The sequence below is a fragment of the Dysidea avara genome, chromosome 4 (genome assembly GCF_963678975.1).
Source record: "Dysidea avara chromosome 4, odDysAvar1.4, whole genome shotgun sequence".
In the NCBI taxonomy this organism is placed as follows: Eukaryota; Metazoa; Porifera; class Demospongiae; order Dictyoceratida; family Dysideidae; genus Dysidea; species Dysidea avara.
Window position 1 is genome coordinate 48,240,115 of NC_089275.1, and position 18,669 is coordinate 48,258,783.

Genomic DNA, 18,669 nt, shown 5'->3' on the forward strand with positions numbered 1-18,669 from the left:
TAATACTCCAATAGAACAGTGTACTCTAATATAGAGCTGAACAATAGTACAACTATCACTATTCATGATTGATAGTAACTATTATATCACCATAGCAATACTATCACTATATTACTAGCAGTTATCAGACACTCAACCTCACATCTATGACACATGAATAATCCAATTACACACCTGACTGTGTATAATATTTATGCTCAAAGTGAAATATAGACACGTGAAAAAAAGCCCAAAAGCTGGTCTACAAGTGGCTTTTAGACTAGCAAATACAAAAAGAAGTGTTATCCATGTCAAAACAGCCAAGCTGTGACAAAAATGGTGTGGCCTTTTCTAGCATTAAAAGTTACAAAATCAAAAGTGATGACAAAGGAATGATTGATTGTTATTATGTTGATAATTATAATTACAATCAGTTCAATGATGATAACAGTTACTATAGTTTGATTAACATTAACATCATTGCTATCATTTCTCTGGCTTACTTTGAAGATCACACCTTTTATGGTATATGTAAATGTGAAAATATAATGTTGTGCTAGAGTACTTGACTATTTTATTAGAATATCTCAATATATTTGGTACAAGTATTCTGACAATGAATAATGAAAATTCCAGAAATACCGTGTGGGCAGTTACAATGAATTGTAGATCACTTTTTCCTGGCCTTAGTTTGTAGGTGGAAGGGAATAATCGTTTTGATGATATGATAGTGGCATATCACAGAAAGTGTTATTAAAATTTGTGCGTAATTTTCACGCGGATACCTAATTAAAAGCACATGCGTAGCGTATTTACTGATGATCTCCATGGCTTGTCTATGCTCCATTTTGTGAAGACCACGATAAAGATCATCTAACGTGTAATTTCTATGTTCTAATGTGTTTAAAAGAACCTCCGTGGGACTCTTTCCTGGGATCTGTCCCTGGCGCTCCACAGCGTTCACTTATTATCTCTAAATTTTCGAGTTCATCAATCGATGCCTTCCAGTTGTGATTTGGTGGTTCCTGGCAGTCCAACAGAAGCGCTAACTTGAAACGAAGTTTCCATGGCAGGTCTTGAATCAACTTAGGCATCTCACACTCTACCGGTCAATACACGTGCTGTTTCTCAAGTCACAAACATGGTAACGAAAACCACTTCTGGTTTGAAAATGAAAATCAATGCATATATAAAATTTGATATAGGTACTTTCCAAACAACCAATATACACACAAAAAAGATGTAGATAACATTTAAACAAAAAAAAATGAACAATATAAGGTATTGTCTCAGCACTCGGTAGCTAAAAGACCTGTAGCAAACAAAAGATGTGAAATTATAAGAGACAGCTCATCTGAAAATACAAACAAAACTTACCACAATCTGGTCCAATCAGTCCCCTGGGACCTGGTACTCCATCCCTACCATCTCGACCATCTCTTCCTCTAAGGATTTCTAGAGTTTTCTCAGCATTAGCTATTCATTTATATATCCATGGTGTTTCCTAATAATGGTAGTGACCTTTTATGACTTTTGTAGGTCAGACACATATAGACTAGTACTAGTAGAGTACTAACAATACAACTAGTATTGGTGTCCTTTGTATCATATCTGGTATTGCAGGATGAAGTGAATGAGGTGTTTGATGCGGTGAGGGATGGGAACCTGAATACTGTCAGCAGGGTCATAAAGAAGTATGGGATCAACAATATTCGGGATGCTAGCGATGTGAGTAGATGAATGTGTATGATGATAATGTGTTAACTATACCTGTGTATAAAAGTTATAGCTAGTTATGTTGTGTGTTTATTTCAAATTATGGTTATCATAATTCACCAATTACCAAACACATTTCATTACTCATTTATAATTCCCTACCACAATTACTTTCAGTTGACCCATTACAATTTTTTAACTTGTCTGGATACCAAAATTATACAATGAAACATCATGTTATGAGTAAAACTACTAGTATTGCACCAATAATCGGATCGGTTATCAGAAAAACCATATATTGGCTGTATTTTTGTTTATCAGTATCGGATCGGTTGCATGATGGAAAAAGTAGCAGATACAAATATATGAAATGCAAGCTTGTGTGCTTTAAACAATGTTAATAAACACCTTGAGTTGTATTACAATGTTGTATTACTGCTAAAATATAATGTCAGCTATTGTAGCACTACTGCCACTATAAATGAACTAAATTGGTACCATATCGGATCGGCTACGTTTATTGGCTTGAAAATATTGTCCAATATCGATTATCGGAATATCAGCCAAATCTCATATCGGTACAACACTAAAAATTACAAGTGATATTTCTGTGGAATACCCAGCTGGTGGATAACTACATATTTCACTAAGATCAGTTGGAGTTAGTGAAAAGTAACATAACTACTAGTTGGTGGAATAATTGGACATCATAAAAAGTTATCAGTAGTGCCTACCCTACCATGTAGTTTATACACTTTCAGTTGCTATACTACACTTGATGTGCTGACCAAACAGTTCAAACATAGTACATACATCTAACAAACCTGTACTACAAAAGGAATATACAACATATATGGGACAAACACACAGACAAACTAACGTGAACTTAAATGGCCTGCTTATGCCTGCACTGCTGTTATGTGTTTTGTTGTAAGTTCTCATTGTAATGGTAGTGTGTATTAGGGTCCAAGTGAACTTAAGTGAATTCGAAGGTTCGTTCAAGTGAATGAACATTCGAATGTGGGTTGAGCAGCTATAGCTACTAATTAGATAGTGATACACAGTTAAGCTACCTCATAGCCTAAACATTTCAAGGGGGGGGGTTTGCTGATTTCACGGTTTGTGTGTTGTCAGCGAAAATTTTACCCTTGAAATATTTAGACCTCCATTTAGTCTAATACATTTTGGGAGTATTTGTAAATCCGCGAAATTTTTATTTTTAGCAACATTGCTCAACCTCGAGAAATTTGCCCCTCGAAATATTTAGGCTATATATGGTATCCATCTTGCTGTGTTCCATAATGATGTGGGGGAAGGTAGACGTATGGTATTTGACATTTAATTAAGTTAAGTGTTGATGGTTTAGTGGTGGTCACAGGCCATGCCTCTATGAGGTTAATATGCTGTGTCTATGAGGTTAATATGCTGTGATGTATAATTTGTAAACAGGAACCAGTTCCATGTAAAAGTTCGAAAGATTCGTGATCTTTAGTTGATGAATGTTCGAACCCTGACAATCCAAGTTTGTTTGGGCCCTAGTGTGTATACCCCAGTATGAAAATAGAACTTTTTGTGTAACAAGGTTTAGCTAAGTAGAAAAATTATGCTGGCAGTAGGATTAGAATCATTATTACATACAGGTGTTAGGTACTCTAGCACTTTGTAGGGTGGTTTACAATGAGATGTAGTTCAAGTGTTCTCTACACCATGTTCTGTGGCGTGTTGTAGTGGGCAATCAAAAAGCACATAGAAACTTACAACAAACTTTTAAGGTAGCTAGTGCTTCATTTAGAACACAAATCATGTTAACACATGAAAGAGAATACGTGACTAATCAAAAAACGGTCACCAAAAGTTGCTAATGGAAAGGAAAAGTAGTCACCAGTTGGGAAGCAAACACAAGACGTTTATGTGAACAGTTTGATGTACTATTGCCAGTTGAGAGCTGTTTACCAGTGGCTTTGACAGGAATGAAGGTGAAGTTTCCAATGTATTTAACGTGCCGTAGGTGTTAAACAACAGTAGTAAGTTATCAGATAATTTTTGTGAAATCTGCTCAATATATTTCATTGAGACTACCATCACACTATACTGGTGTGTTAACTTTTTGGTCAATGTTGTAACAAAATATCAAGGTACTCTAATAGAGCAGTCAACCACTCTAATAGAACAGATATACCTTAAACACTGTGACTAACTCAATGTAGTGAAAGTAGTAAAATTACTATCTCATCTTCTAAAATATATGTCCCACCCCCCCAAAATGGTGTCCATGTGTATTGTGTACTTCAAACACCATGTTGTAACGTTCATTGCCGAAGTTGCCCTTCCCCCTCCTCACTCTTTGGTGGCATACTCCACTGCCCCTGGTCTTGGTCATCTTGATAGTTTATAATTGTGACATTACAGTATGTACAATGACATTTAGTGACCTGTTAATAATGCCACATAAAATTAGTATAAGACAATCATATTAGCTACACAAGGTTTACTGTAATATGGTAAGAAAGTAGTAGTATCTACTATTACATGTATTGTCTACTATTGTATAGTGGAACCAGACCTTGCTTCATGAAGCTGCCTGGGAAGCACAGGCCAGTGTTTTCCAGTACTTGTTAGGCAACCAAGCTGATACACAAGTAGTTGACAAAGTGAGTGGTGTATCATGTACATGTTATACATTATTTAGGGTGGGCAATATATACAAAGCAGTTACGCATTATTGTTAGTTGGACAATTGTCATTAGATATTTTTTGTACCATAACAACAACTTGATGTCTTAAAATCACCCACCTAGCTTGTACTAAGTGTTACTTAGTAATAATAATTGCTCATCAATTATTTTTTTATTACTTACTAATCACTGTACTATGGAGTAGTGATGCACCGATATTGGTACTAGTATTGGTATCAGCCCTATTTTGGCAGTATTGGATTTGTATTGATAAAGCTGTAAATGCCTGATACCAACCGATACTGTGAATGACGTCATTTAATTACTTTTCAAGATGGTGGCGTCAATCACACATCAACAAAGTTGAGCACGAGTTGATCTATGCTATGAATTATTTGAAAGAAGCCAATTACTAGCACAGTGGAAACTGTAATAAGCCACGAAATAAGATTCATTGAAATCATACACTATTGTTATCCTCATGACTGATGACCACAAAACCAGCAAACTGCAGTAGATGAAATTAGCAACTGTGTTTAGTAGCTGGTTTATTGACTACTGTTAGCTGTTTCTTGTGAGTAATTCCTATGTGGCAAAGTATTGGTATAGGATCGGTATTGGCCAATTTGCCTTGAAATGTATCAGTATTGGATCTGTAGTGAAAAAGTGGTATCGGTACATTACTACTACGGAGTTTAATTCCAATAATATACGTACATGTGTACATGTATGAAGTTGTCATAATTAACAACAATGAAATACAAATACACATAGTCCAGTCATTTTATGGCTTAACCACACTAATTGTAACAAAATCTTTCTTAACATTTTCTAACACAGAAAACATGCTCTATAACATACCAAAAGTCCTTAGTAATCCATTATGGAAAAAAACCCTTTTAGTGACATTTTTGTGGTCTTTTAAGATTAAAATGTGATTTTTGACCATATTTCATCTGCATGATGTCAACCAAATTAGTCAAACTTGGTATCAAATAAATGATCTCACTAAAAGGAATAAGATGAAGTTATTTGAAGTTGACAACTTATTTCATTCAGAAGTTATAACCATTTAATGAATCACAATTTGTCCACTCATGCATATGATCATTGCTATAATGCAAGAGTACATTGTATACTTAATAATGACCCATCAGTTTATTTTATTATTGTTTCATCAGAACACTCCATACAACATACTGATTGTGTGTTGTACACAGTTTCTATTTAAATGTTGTGGTGTGTATGTACAACAGATTTAAATTCTCTCACTGACTGTAATAAGTACAGTTATCATAGAGTATGATAGGTACTGTATAATAGGGATCATGGAGGTTTGGCTTTTTAAACCAGGTGTGCACCCACAGCTGGCTTTCGGCCAGCTGTGGGCATGTGTATGGTTTACTGATTTCAATTGTTTTCATAAAAGTGTGTGTGTACTTATCTACCTATCTCCATCTACCTATGTTTGTCCGTATGCACCCACGTGAGCAAAATCGTTAAATGATGAAAGCAGCTTGCACATAAGAAGTAAAATTAAGTGTAATAAGCTTCCACACAGGTAAATTGTACTCTGAAGTGGTTTCTACTCACCAGTGTGATACGGGTGTAGCTACTTCACTCGGACTTTGTGAACTTCCCTTCAGGTTTTACAGACATTTAACAACTGAAAAACAGCAGTACAGGCCTTGTAGACTACCAGGAATAGCTTATTTCTTCGAGTTGAAAGGGTGCGTGTCCTTATGTATGCAAGCGAAAATGAAGAGCACCTTTGAGGCTTTGTCAAGAGAATTTGTGGGTAAAACACAATAGTCAAACTATAAAACAGTTTGGAAGATACTTCTGTGTGTAATGTGTTGTTAAATGTGGTTTGTTTAGCAAGCGCTTCCTTAGCAGTGCGTAGGAACATATTGAAGAATTACAAAAGTTATGATAAATTTATGAAATCCAAAATTACAATTAATCAGTTATGTATTGCAGTTTATGTAAAACAATAAACCTATTTCCTTAGTGAGTATACTAATTGTAGAGTTGCTTCTCGTGCTGTTCATAAAAGGTGGAACATACGTACCTGAAATAAGCACCTCATTAATTGATTGCTGGGACACATATTCATTGATTCAGTCAAGACACATAGTAGTGTGTTGTTCAGTCATGGATCTGGTGTGGTCACATGACAGACAAGTGTGTGTTATACAGGAACTGGAATAATATGGTTATGTTCAGCCAGGGTTGGTTATATCATACAGTAGAATAGTATGGTGTATTAACTTTCTTACACAAAGTATTGACCAGAGACCAATGTCACGATGCCTCTTGCCAGTATTGGTTAGGTAGAATCAAGCCTAAAAGTGTCTTCAAAGTAGCCAAAAGCACTTTCGATAAGTTGTTACGTAATTCATCGAAAACATTTCACAGAAATTTCATGGCTAACTGCCTGGCTAATGCCTGGCTAATGCCTTCAGACAAGTGTATTTTACTGATGGCTAAGGTTTCACTTTTTCACTGTTAAGTGTCGCTTCAGCCTGACAGGTGCCTTAATTGGCACACCACAGTACGTACAATGTATGCATCATGGACTTACCTTTGTCCTCCTTTGTGTCCCATTTCTTTTTGCTGATAATGCCAAGTTTGCAATTCATGGTAGCACACTTTGGCTTTCCTCTGCTAACTAGCTATTACATTTGTAACGGAAATTGTCTGTATTTTCAAATTGATTTCAGAGGCACTGCTTGTTATGTTCTTCATTTGTAACACTGTGTAACAGGCTGAACATAGCTAAAAACGAAGTGTAGGGCAACTACACTTTTCAGTATTTGATAGTTGGGGTATGCATTCAAACATAAATTTTATGGAGCCATTCTTTCTTTTGATGTGGTATGTATGAGTTGATCACCAGTCCTACTGTAATTATGATACAAAAAGTAAACAAACAAGTACAAGGTAAAATTAGATGTTAGAGTTTTTACATGTTCACTAGTATATATCTTCAGGTGCAGGCAGGCCTGTACGCAGGAATTTCAAAAGGGGGGTTCTAAATTGAAGTGGTAGGCGATCCCAGACATGGGGGTCTGTGCCCCCAGATGCTGAGAAAGGTTTAATATTCAATGTCCTGAGAATAGCCTCAAATTGCTTAAATGCAGAAATGCATGCACTGATTAAATAAACTTCTCACACATCATTGTGTTGACACAAGGCCGTCTCTGGAGGGGGGGGGAAGTAAGCCATGGTCCACCCAACATTTTGCCAACTACAGTAAACTTGACTAGCATGTAGCAGACTGACAATACGAGAAGCCATACAATTACGAGTGCCAAGTCTGCTGCTTTTATAGTAAAACTTACACTCAAACTTACCAAAAACTATACTAAACACAAGTCTGCCAGTCTCTCAAACACGGAGTATTGCGGAAAAGTCTTGGCAAGAGTATGCATCAAAATATTTGTGGGTGCCTTATTGTCCATGTGGTACAATTTAGGCCACGCCACTGTTACAGTATCAGTACTGTGGTCATTATTCATCTAGCAACTGGCCAATAAGCTTAGATTGAATGCAGCTGTTAATGAACAAATTATTGATTGTAATATTGGATAACTATGCCCAACTGAAATTAGGATAAATTTGCTTCTAGATGGCATTTCTTTAAAAAATTTCCTTAGGGAGCATGCCCCCAGACCCCCCTATCAGGAGCATACTATGTATGCTGAGTGTGCTTCACACACTACCTACCACCAACCATGCATGGATGGCCCACCCAACCCAATTTTGCCAGAGCTGGCCAACATGGGCCATCACACACTAATACAAACTAGAGATTAAAATATGGTTGTAGTGCATGTACACTCCAGCATTTCTAAGACTGCTCGGGGTCATTCATTTCAGCTATAAGCTAAACCTTACATTTCACCATTGTCCAAACATGGATGATAACCACAATAAGGTTAATATGAAAACAACTGATAGACTCACACACTAGTTGACACTTTAGAATTCATACCATTGGATGCAACAAGCCAGGCTTACTTGTGTTATAGTTGTTGCTATAGTTAACAGTCTATCAGTCACAGTGTCCATCAAGTCTGTGCTTATCATTGCTATTCCGGGCTCTTAGTAGAAACTATTTAACAAATTACAATTGGAATTAATTGAAATAGTATTAATAGTAGCTCTCAGTGCAGTATGGTCAAGGATGGCTCAATGGACAGCCTTATTAAGATACTGTAAGTAGAATAATAGAAGTCTTAGCCATAGAGAGAAAACCACTGTCTGTATTCATGCATCATTAAAGTGGTTTATATGTACACAGATAACCTCGAAGCACTATGGTTAATACCTGGAAGCCACACGCATTTCAGCTGGTAGAAGCCATGGAAGGCGTGTAATGAATGCTAGAACACAGATTATAGTTGAGAAGATCGGTTTACAGTAAAATTAAAATTTCCAGTTTAAAGTAGGGGGTTCGACCAACCCCCCCCTGGGTACGGGCCTGGTAGGTGACCTTCCTTGTTTCACAAATTTTTATTTCTATGATCTCTAATCAAACTTAAAAAATAAATCCATGCACTTGTGATATTAAAAAGTTCCAGCAGATAATGATTGTAATAGTGTAAATGACTATAAACAATACAATCATTGTAGTCATTTCATGGCCACCAAATGGATACCATCTACACTTTGTGACTTTTAAATGGTTTCTCATTTCACAACTTTCCTCTCAGCAATAAATTATTGTTTGACACAATGTATAATGTTTAATTGTAACACTCGTGGTAATCACATGTTAGTTGATGATAAGTAACATAACTTGTGTTGTTTACAGGATGGACGTAATCTGCTACACTTTGCTTGTATGGGTGGTAACCTGGATATTGTCACCACAGCAGTAGGATTAGGTCTTGACATCAATAGCACTAATGAAGTATGTTGGTATTTCACAAGTGAATATTGTACTTGTTGTATTCATATGTGTATGTACCCATGTTAATACAGTGGACACTGTTATTCCCACATTATAGACTATTGTGATGATCAATCTTTAACAATGAATGTTATATTACATATCTTCCATTAGTCTGTATGTGCCTCTATTGTGTTTCAGTAGTCCAAACTAATTTTGTGGTTTGGATTAAAAGGACAAACTACAATTACATTTTGTGTACTGAAGCCATTATACAGCTTATCTTTATAATGTAGTGATTTTTATCAGAGTCCACATTTCCTTAGCAAATGGATTGCTCAAACTTAAATGGGTGCTACATAGTTGAATGCTAAAATCTTGCATAATTGATTTTCTACTTAAAGTTTTTATAAGGATTTTATATCTGTGGTATTGATGAAATATAGTAATGTAATATTGTATTTCAAATATGTGACAGCCTCAGCAAAAATCAGACTTGTTTACACAACTTCCATATATTTTTATTTTCTCACATTATCTACTGTGCCCAAAGAATGGATCACCAAAGTGTGGTGAGTAGTTTTGGAATTATAGCGCTAGACGGTAGGAAGAGCAAAGATATTATTTGTACAGTGACTATACTGAAAATAAACTACAAACACTTACATTCACAGCCATAACTTCCATCAGCATTAGTCTACAATGTTGGAATTTGGCTTAAAATGTTCACCATATTAACCAAGGTATAGTGTTAGCCCTGTAGTCACTTACGCATACAAGTATGAAGGTAGTTTAGTTGAAGAAGTGACAACGATTTTGTTTACATCTCCGCAGCATCATCATAAACAAACACATGTGACATGCATGCCTTTGGAGCTACAGAAACGAAGCAAAGATTTTCGAACTCTCCATGAGCAGATGAATGAGATGTTGTATAGTTTGACTCTTCTTTCTCTGAGTAATGCCTGATAAAAACTTGTGTATGTTTTTCTTTTTGTTCTTTTTAAAATTTCGTTTTTCTTAAAGTGCATGCTTGTGCAAACAAGTTGAGGTTTTGCTGTGATGGTCACACAACATTAGTTACTGTACATGTAGTATAGAATGATTCATCCAGTCTCCTTTTGTTGTAGGATGTAGCTAAGATCCTCCTTTAACAGTAGCCTCAACAGGTTTTGGCTTGAATTAATACAAGTGAAAAGAAAATTAAATTTTTACAAGCTACTAGCAGTCATTGTAATAAAATGTGTTTAAAGGGACAATGTGGTGATGAAAGCTGTTTGAGATTTTCTATGATTTCACAGCCCGTGAAATAGTTACATTACCAGAACTTTACAATAGCAAGAATTGAGATGAGGGATACAGGCTTGCTGATTAATAATTATCCAAGTTAACTGTAACCTGAAGTGTTTTTTCAGCTGTTCACATTGTGACAGGTGATTAAACAGGCCACTTCAAGGTGGTTGCTATGTAGCACATTGTTTATGCTTTTTATGACACTGTTATGCTATAGCCAACCACCTGGGTGAAATACATAAATAGAAGTTTAATTACACACTGTTATTTTGTTACCCTTTTACTTTTCCACAGCACAAGGTTGACCCTTAAACCCGCATAATCCAGAAAACTGGACTTAAACTTAATAAATACGCGTGCTTTGCACAAAGCACTGTAACTTTCAAAGTGTCCATTCTATGGATATGCAATTTATGTCATTCTACTTGTGGATTAAAGTGATACCTAGGGTATTACCCTAACGCTAAATGATGAGGCCAAAACTAGCCGTGAAAATAACTTTTTGGTAAGGAAACACGCGAACCCTTTACATACCTTTATAAAATGGTTGATAACTTGATGGTAGTTTATCCTATCGCTTTGCAACAACTTCCATTCAGTTCGTTGTGAAATTTCATATCAGACCATATATGAATCACATGGGTAAACCCACAATCGAACTTAAATATGTGGCAAGAATTTAGAAACACAGAGATGCGACTCATCACTGTTCACTGCTTCATAACAAGTAAGCCATTGTAGTTACAGTGTTGGTTTAACCTTCTCCAAGTAGCCCATTAAATACACTTTTAATCTATGTGTATTTGTAGGCTGTAAGAATTAAGTTTCCCCACCTAGTGTCGCCATGCATGCCCACATTGTGTAAATATGCATTCCGAAAAATTTTCTGTGAGTTTAAGGGTTAAAGAGTTTTAGAAAGTGTTGTATACTACTTTATTGTTATTACACCATTTGCTTTTTAATGGCTTCACAATATCATTGATGGGGTAGGTAGGAAAATGGGAATGAGAAAGACCAACAGAAAATTCCTTATAAAGTAATTATATTAATGTACAGGCGGAATTTTACAGTAAAATACTTCTTTGCAGCAGTTTTGGATCCATCCGCTATGATGAGTGATACACTCTAATAGAACAGTCACTTGTATTAAAATACTCTAATAGAGCAGTCAAAAGTATTTGTTAACTATTGCACCAGTGAAAGCCTGTGAACTTGTGGTAGACCGTAGCTGGCATAGTATATAGACTAACTATGACATCAATACTGCTCCTTCCTTGAAACTATAAATACTTGTAAAAAATTGAATCATTAAGCATGAGGAAGTTTACAAAGTTAACTGACAGTGGGAAGTTATCTGAACATCTTTGTTCCTATAACGTTCAGATAAGTGAAATTGTATAACTGAAGCGTGTTAATTTACAGTGGAACCTCAATCATCTGAACTAATTGGGGGGAAATAGTGTTCATATGATTGAATATTACGTAAAATCGAACATCCATGCATTTATATACAGAGCTTTGCTCAACTGCTCTAATAAAACATACACTTGTTGACAAAATATCCTAATGTCCTAGTGTTCTAATTGGATAATAAAGTTTCGCTAATGTTGAAAAGTGTACAGATATACTATAGTTGGGACTTCTGAATATTAAGTATCTAATGTACTGTTCGTAATTTTCGTACTCTGTGTTTTTGTTTGAATATTTCACTGACACTTCCTAATAGTGCGGTTTTTAAAACCACCTGTGGGTGGTTTACTGAAATTGTTTTCGTAAAACCGTGTGTGTACCTACCTATGTTTGTTTGTCCATATGCACCCACTTGAGCAAAAACATTAAAAATGATAAAAAGCAGTCAGCATGTAAGGATTGAAAGCTAAATTAAGTCTGTAGTAAACTTCCTCACACATAATCTGAGGTGGTTCTTCTTGGCGGTCTGAAATATGGATATGGCGACTCTTCATATACTTCTTAAATGGTCTTCCCTTTCAGTTTTATAGACGTTTAACAACTTTAAAAACAACACTGAAGACCTCTTAGGTTACCAGAGGTAGTGTATCCTTCGGGTTGAAGGGGGGGTTACCCATATTTACGCGAACAAAAATGAAGGGCAGCCTCAAGGCTTTCTCTAAACAATTTGCATGAGAAAACACGATAGACGCACTATAAAACAAATGAGAAGTGCGTAATTTGAGGTTTAAAGTGGTTTGTTATAGTTACATTTCCTTAGCAGTACATAGTAATGTAATTATTGAATTACAAAATAATTCATGGATTAAGAAATATGCTAAATTACAGTATTTACAATTCTAATTATCTAGTTGAATTAATTATAACTATAGCATGAATATAAACTAAATTATATACCTGGCTGATTAATTACCTATTTAGTTAAAATGGGATAGTATTAATTGCATGGACGTAGCACAACATCAACTTGTTAATACCAACCTCACAAGTATAGGGTAGAGACCAAACATGAGGATATTAGTGATGCTACTACTAAGGTCTGAGTGCACCGACTTACTGTAGAACATGGTTCATGCATATAGTCACTAAATTAGATTTTTGAATTGTACATACAAATATGAACTTTGTTGACTAGGTGTTCAATTTGCTTAATAGTATACAGTGAACATGTTGGAAGTGTGAATATGTGAATTGTTTGGAAAGTCTCTGACCATTTCAGTTACCTGTTAGCAGGTCTATTAGTGGATTTTAAAGACTTCATTATCTCCCCAATATCAAACCACACTATGCACACTATGTTCTAACTTGTAACAGTAATGGTAAATTTCTCCGGTAATAATTTTAATCTTATTGAGACATATACATGGTACATACACAAAATGTCCTGTACACAGTACATTTACTATTGACATTGTGAAATTGTAATAATCATGTTTTGTTTGACTTTTAGGATGGTGATACACCCTTACACGAGGCGGCATTGCGTGGGTATCTTGCAGTTGTGAAATACATCACAGACCATGGAGCCAATATTCATGCAGTGAACAAAGTGAGTCATACATGTTAACCATACAATGAGAAATGTTTATTGTAGTGTAACAATGTGAAGTATTCTTTATCACATTTTAGTGACACAAATCACTGGTATGGGTACATGTTATATTAGGGTAGGTAAAAACAGAGGACCCGAGGACCAAGGGACCCAACTTTTTGGAATTTTATACCCTTCACAATATTCTGTACTTGTACTAGGTACCTTTGCAAGTAGTCTTGCATGACCAATCCACTTTTGCCCGTCACAGTGTCTCACATGATGTTGAATTAGTAATTATAAGTGCCTCGGTAAAAAGAGAAATAGCAATTACTAGCTAAGCAAGTTTCAGTCCAGCAGCTCAGCATTCAACCAGACTTCATTAATCGTTGTGCATTTGTACAATGTTTCTAAATTTTAGTAGTGAGTTGACACAATAGCCTAGTATACTCATTGACTAGTATACTCATTGACTAGTATACTCATTGACTAGTATGCTCATTGACTAGTATACTCATTGACTAGTATACTCATTGACTAGTATGCTCATTGTGCAGCAGGCTATAAATGCAGTCAGCTTCACGGCGCTTACAATTTCTAATTGGTTTAACATCGTGCGAAATCACCATGACGGGGAAAAGTGGATTGGCCATACAGGACTACTTGCAGAAGTTCCTAGTACAAGTATAGAATAGTGTGAAGTGTACAAATTCCAAGAAGAGTCAGTCCCCTTGTCCTTGGTCCTTGGGTCCACTGTTTTTACCTACCCGTCATAATATGTGTACACATGACACAATTTGATGAGTGTCATATTTGACTGACTAAATTTACAAGTATAGTCCCACCAAAATATTATCCACTATATGGTAGTGTAGTTTGACCTAACCAGTTGTATTAGGTAGTTGTTGATATTATGAGTTGTACTAATAGTGGATAACAATTGTGTATGATCTGTGTTATTGTGGTACGCATTTAAAGGTCCACATATTTGATGATGTACACATGGAACACACTACAGTGGAACCACAGTTATCCGAACCCCTTGGGACCAGAGGTGGTCCATAAGTCTGAAAAGTCTGTATCTCTGAAACTTGTGTATAAATAATATTAAAATAGCATAATCAAAATTTTTTTAAAATATCAGTTCTTCAACTACCCTAATAGAGCAGTCACTATTCTAATAGAGCAGTCATTCCGTAATTCAGTTAACTGAGAATCTGGATAAGTGGTGTCCGGTTAACTGAGGTTCCACTGTATTATATAGTTTACCATCACCTTCCTTAACAATCATCTGGTAACTGATAGTGGTCCAGTGTAGCTACACAGTTCCTGTATACCTGTAGTAACATGGTCGAGTAGTGTTTATGGCTATAGTGAAGTGTGCACACAATTAATAATAATTTCTCATAGTACTTATAACATTATACCAAGAGTTAACATTTAACATTGTGATGGGGTATGATCCAACTTAATGGTGTCACAAGATACACTACATAAAGTGATGATGTAACTTCATATAATTGTACATGTGTAAATGTATTGTAGTTATGACAACAAGTGTTGTGTAGACTGGGTTCAGTTAAGTGACATCAGAGCATGTAACATTAACTAATGTACATGGTGAAAATCAACTTTTGTAACAGTACAACAAGTACTTTACACTGCTCATATCTCTACTGTATGGACCTGATCAATCACTACACTACAGTTTGATAATCACCCACTATTGTACAGTCATAGCCGCAATGTGGACAAGATCATAACTTTTTATTGACAATAGAACATCTCATCATTACCCCACACTGGCCACACATGATACACATGTGACATTAATGAGGTGTCATATTATAATATGTACCACTCGTGTGGACAGTTCAAATGTGCCACCAGTGCCATAATTTGTATATGGCATTGTTTCAGACTGCAGGGAGTGCATTATAACTGATAATGCACTGACCGCAGTGCAATATACAAATATTGCACTGGCTGCGGTTTTGTGCAGCATTGTACAAGTGCTAGACCACTATGACACCTCACCTAATAGGTGGAAAGACACCTCATAGATCACTTGAACTCTTTTATAGCCTCGCATGTAAAAGTCAATTGTGGGCCATAACGTCACCAATATGTTTAACGTTTATCAAGCAGCCAATGGTGATCAAAACAGTCAACGTGGTGGCCACAACTCTAGTCTACATATATAAAAATGTACTTATACACCTTACTAGTCTGTTGCCATCTGAACCCAGATAAAACCATAGTCCACTCTGGCAATGACTCAATAAAACTGTTATATTCTAAATAATACTCACCATTATGTTAAATTGTAACAACCAGTTTTTGTCATGCCACCAGATTCGAGTTTAGCCAGTATGGATAGTAAGAATTATACTAGTATTGTTTAGTAGTTAGGTTTTGTTTACTTAAACCGTCTGTTAGCTGCTTTTTTCACTGGAGACAGTCACTATGGGCGATTGAGTGATCACGTATGCTGAGCACAACATGATGAGAGTTGAACAGCAAATGTAGGTTAGTGATATGCCCATCGCGTACTAGCTTTCAACATCTCAGGTGGCTGTGGTACTGTAGAGGGAATGTCACTGCAACGTTCGGCTATTTCACCCACAATTCATGTTAGAAACCTGCGGGTCTTTATAAGAGTTTCAGCTGTCTAATGAGACTCTCCCCACCTATTAGGTGTGTGGTACATAACAGTTATACAATGTGCACTTGTGCTCTGCCTATATAAACACACTTGCCTTTGGGCCTGACGGCTCGTGTGTTTATATCAGGCAGGGCACTTGTGCCCGCTGTATAACTATATAGTAACAAATTCAAGTTACACCTTGTATTTTGGCAGTCCACCAAGCCATACAAGTGCTAAAGTCGTACAATTGTGACAGGCATTTGGGCTCTATGTAATTGTTCAGTAATTTCACTTTCATTCAGCCTGCTACAATGGTACAAGCCTGTGAAATAGTTACATTACCAGAACTTTACAATAGCAAGAATTGAGATGAGAGATACAGGCTTGCTGATTAATAATCATCCAAGCTAACTGTAACCTGAAGTGTTTTTTCAGCTGTTCACATTGTGACAGGTGATTAAACAGGCCACTTCAAGGTGGTTGCTATGTAGCACATTGTTTATGCTTTTTATGACACTGTTATGCTATAGCCAACCACCTGGGTGAAATACATAAATAGAAGTTTAATTACACACTGTTATTTTGTTACCCTTTTACTTCTCCACAGCACAAGGTTAACCCTTAAACCCACATAATCCAGAAAACTGGATTTAAACTTAATAAATACGCTTGCTTTGCACAAAGCGCTGTAACTTTCAAAGCGTCCATTCTATGGATATGCAATTTATGTCATTCTACTTGTGGATTAAAATGATACCTAGGGTATTACCTTAACGCTAAATGATGAGGCCAAAACTAGCCGTGAAAATAACTTTTTGGTAAGGAAACACGTGAACCCTTTACATACCTTTATATAATGGTTGATAACTTGATGGTAGTTTATCCTATCACTTTGCAACAACTTCCATTCAGTTCATTGTGAAATTTTATATCAGGCCATATGTGACTCACATGGGTAAACCCACAATTGAACTTAAACATGTGGCAAGAATTTAGAAACACAGAGACGCGACTCATCACTGTTCACTGCTTCATAACAAGTAAGCCATTGTAGTTACAGTGTTGGTTTAACCTTCTCCAAGTAGCCCATTAAATACACTTTTAATCTATGTGTATTTGTAGGCTGTAAGAATTAAGTTTCTCCACCTAGTGTCGCCATGCATGCCCATATTGTGTAAATATGCATTCCGAAAAATTTTCTGTGGGTTTAAGGGTTAAAGAGTTTTAGAAAGTGTTGTATACTACTTTATTGTTATTACACCATTTGCTTTTTAATGGCTTCACAATATCATTGATGGGGTAGGTAGGAAAATGGGAATGAGAAAGACCAACAGAAAATTCCTTATAAAAGTAATTATATTAATGTACAGGTGGAATTTTACAGTAAAATACTTCTTTGCAGCAGTTTTGGATCCATCCACTATGATGAGTGATACACTCTAATAGAACAGTCACTTGTATTAAAATACTCTAATAGAGCAGTCAAAAGTATTTGTTAACTATTGCACCAGTGAAAGCCTGTGAACTTGTGGTAGACCGTAGCTGGCATAGTATATAGACTAACTATGGCATCAATACTGCTCCTTCCTTGAAACTATAAATACTTGTAAAAAATTGAATAATTAAGCATGAGGAAGTTTACAAAGTTAACTGACAGTGGGAAGTTATCTGAACATCTTTGTTCCTATAGCATTCAGATAAGTGAAATTGTATAAATGAAGCCTGCTGATTTACAGTGGAACCTCAATCATCTGAACTAATTGGGGGGAAATAGTGTTCATATGATTGAATATTACGTAAAATCGAACATCCATACATTTATATACAGAGCTTTGCTCAACTACTCTAATAAAACATACACTTGTTGACAAAATATCCTAATTGAGCAGTCGATTTGGTGTTCAAATAATCGAGAGTTTGGTTAATTGGTGTTCCGATAATTGAGGTCCCACTGTAGAGCTTCATTCGGTTACTAACAGTCATTTACTCTAATAGAGTGCACATTAATGACAAAATACTCTAATAGAACAGTCACTTTTGGCATTCAGATAATTAAGATGTTCAGATAACTGAGGTTCAGATAAGGGAGAATCCTCTACCTGTAACCTCAAAATAAAACGCACAAGATAGTATGTGGCAGCTGCAAGAGTTGAATCTTTTAGTTTCAAAGGAGAAGCTAGCATTCAGTATTGATGACTTAGGTAGTCAATATACTATGCCAGCTGTAGTGCATCAATTCACAGGGTTTCAGTGCAGGTCCCTGGTGGAATAGATAACAAAACATTCTTGTTTTAGCAGGTGAATGATCTATTAGAGTATTTTAGTGAATGAATTTTAAAATACTGCAAGAAGCATTGTGCTACCTGTATATTGACATGATGACCTTTATCAGGCTTTTCAATTTGTTGATCCTGCTTTATGTTCCCATCCTGTTCAGATTTTCCTAGAATTCTACTTATCC

General features: G+C 36.0%; 1 protein-coding gene across 1 annotated transcript in view; it reads left to right on the forward strand.

Moving 5' to 3' along the window:
- Positions 1-18,669, forward strand: part of LOC136253936 (death-associated protein kinase 1-like) — a 58,898-nt gene that overhangs the window by 4,112 nt on the left and 36,117 nt on the right. Inside the window, exons 2-5 of the mRNA XM_066046594.1 lie at positions 1,603-1,707; positions 4,248-4,346; positions 9,190-9,288; positions 13,481-13,579. Coding sequence (XP_065902666.1) covers positions 1,603-1,707; positions 4,248-4,346; positions 9,190-9,288; positions 13,481-13,579 — 402 coding nt within the window. The remainder of the gene's footprint in view (positions 1-1,602; positions 1,708-4,247; positions 4,347-9,189; positions 9,289-13,480; positions 13,580-18,669) is intronic.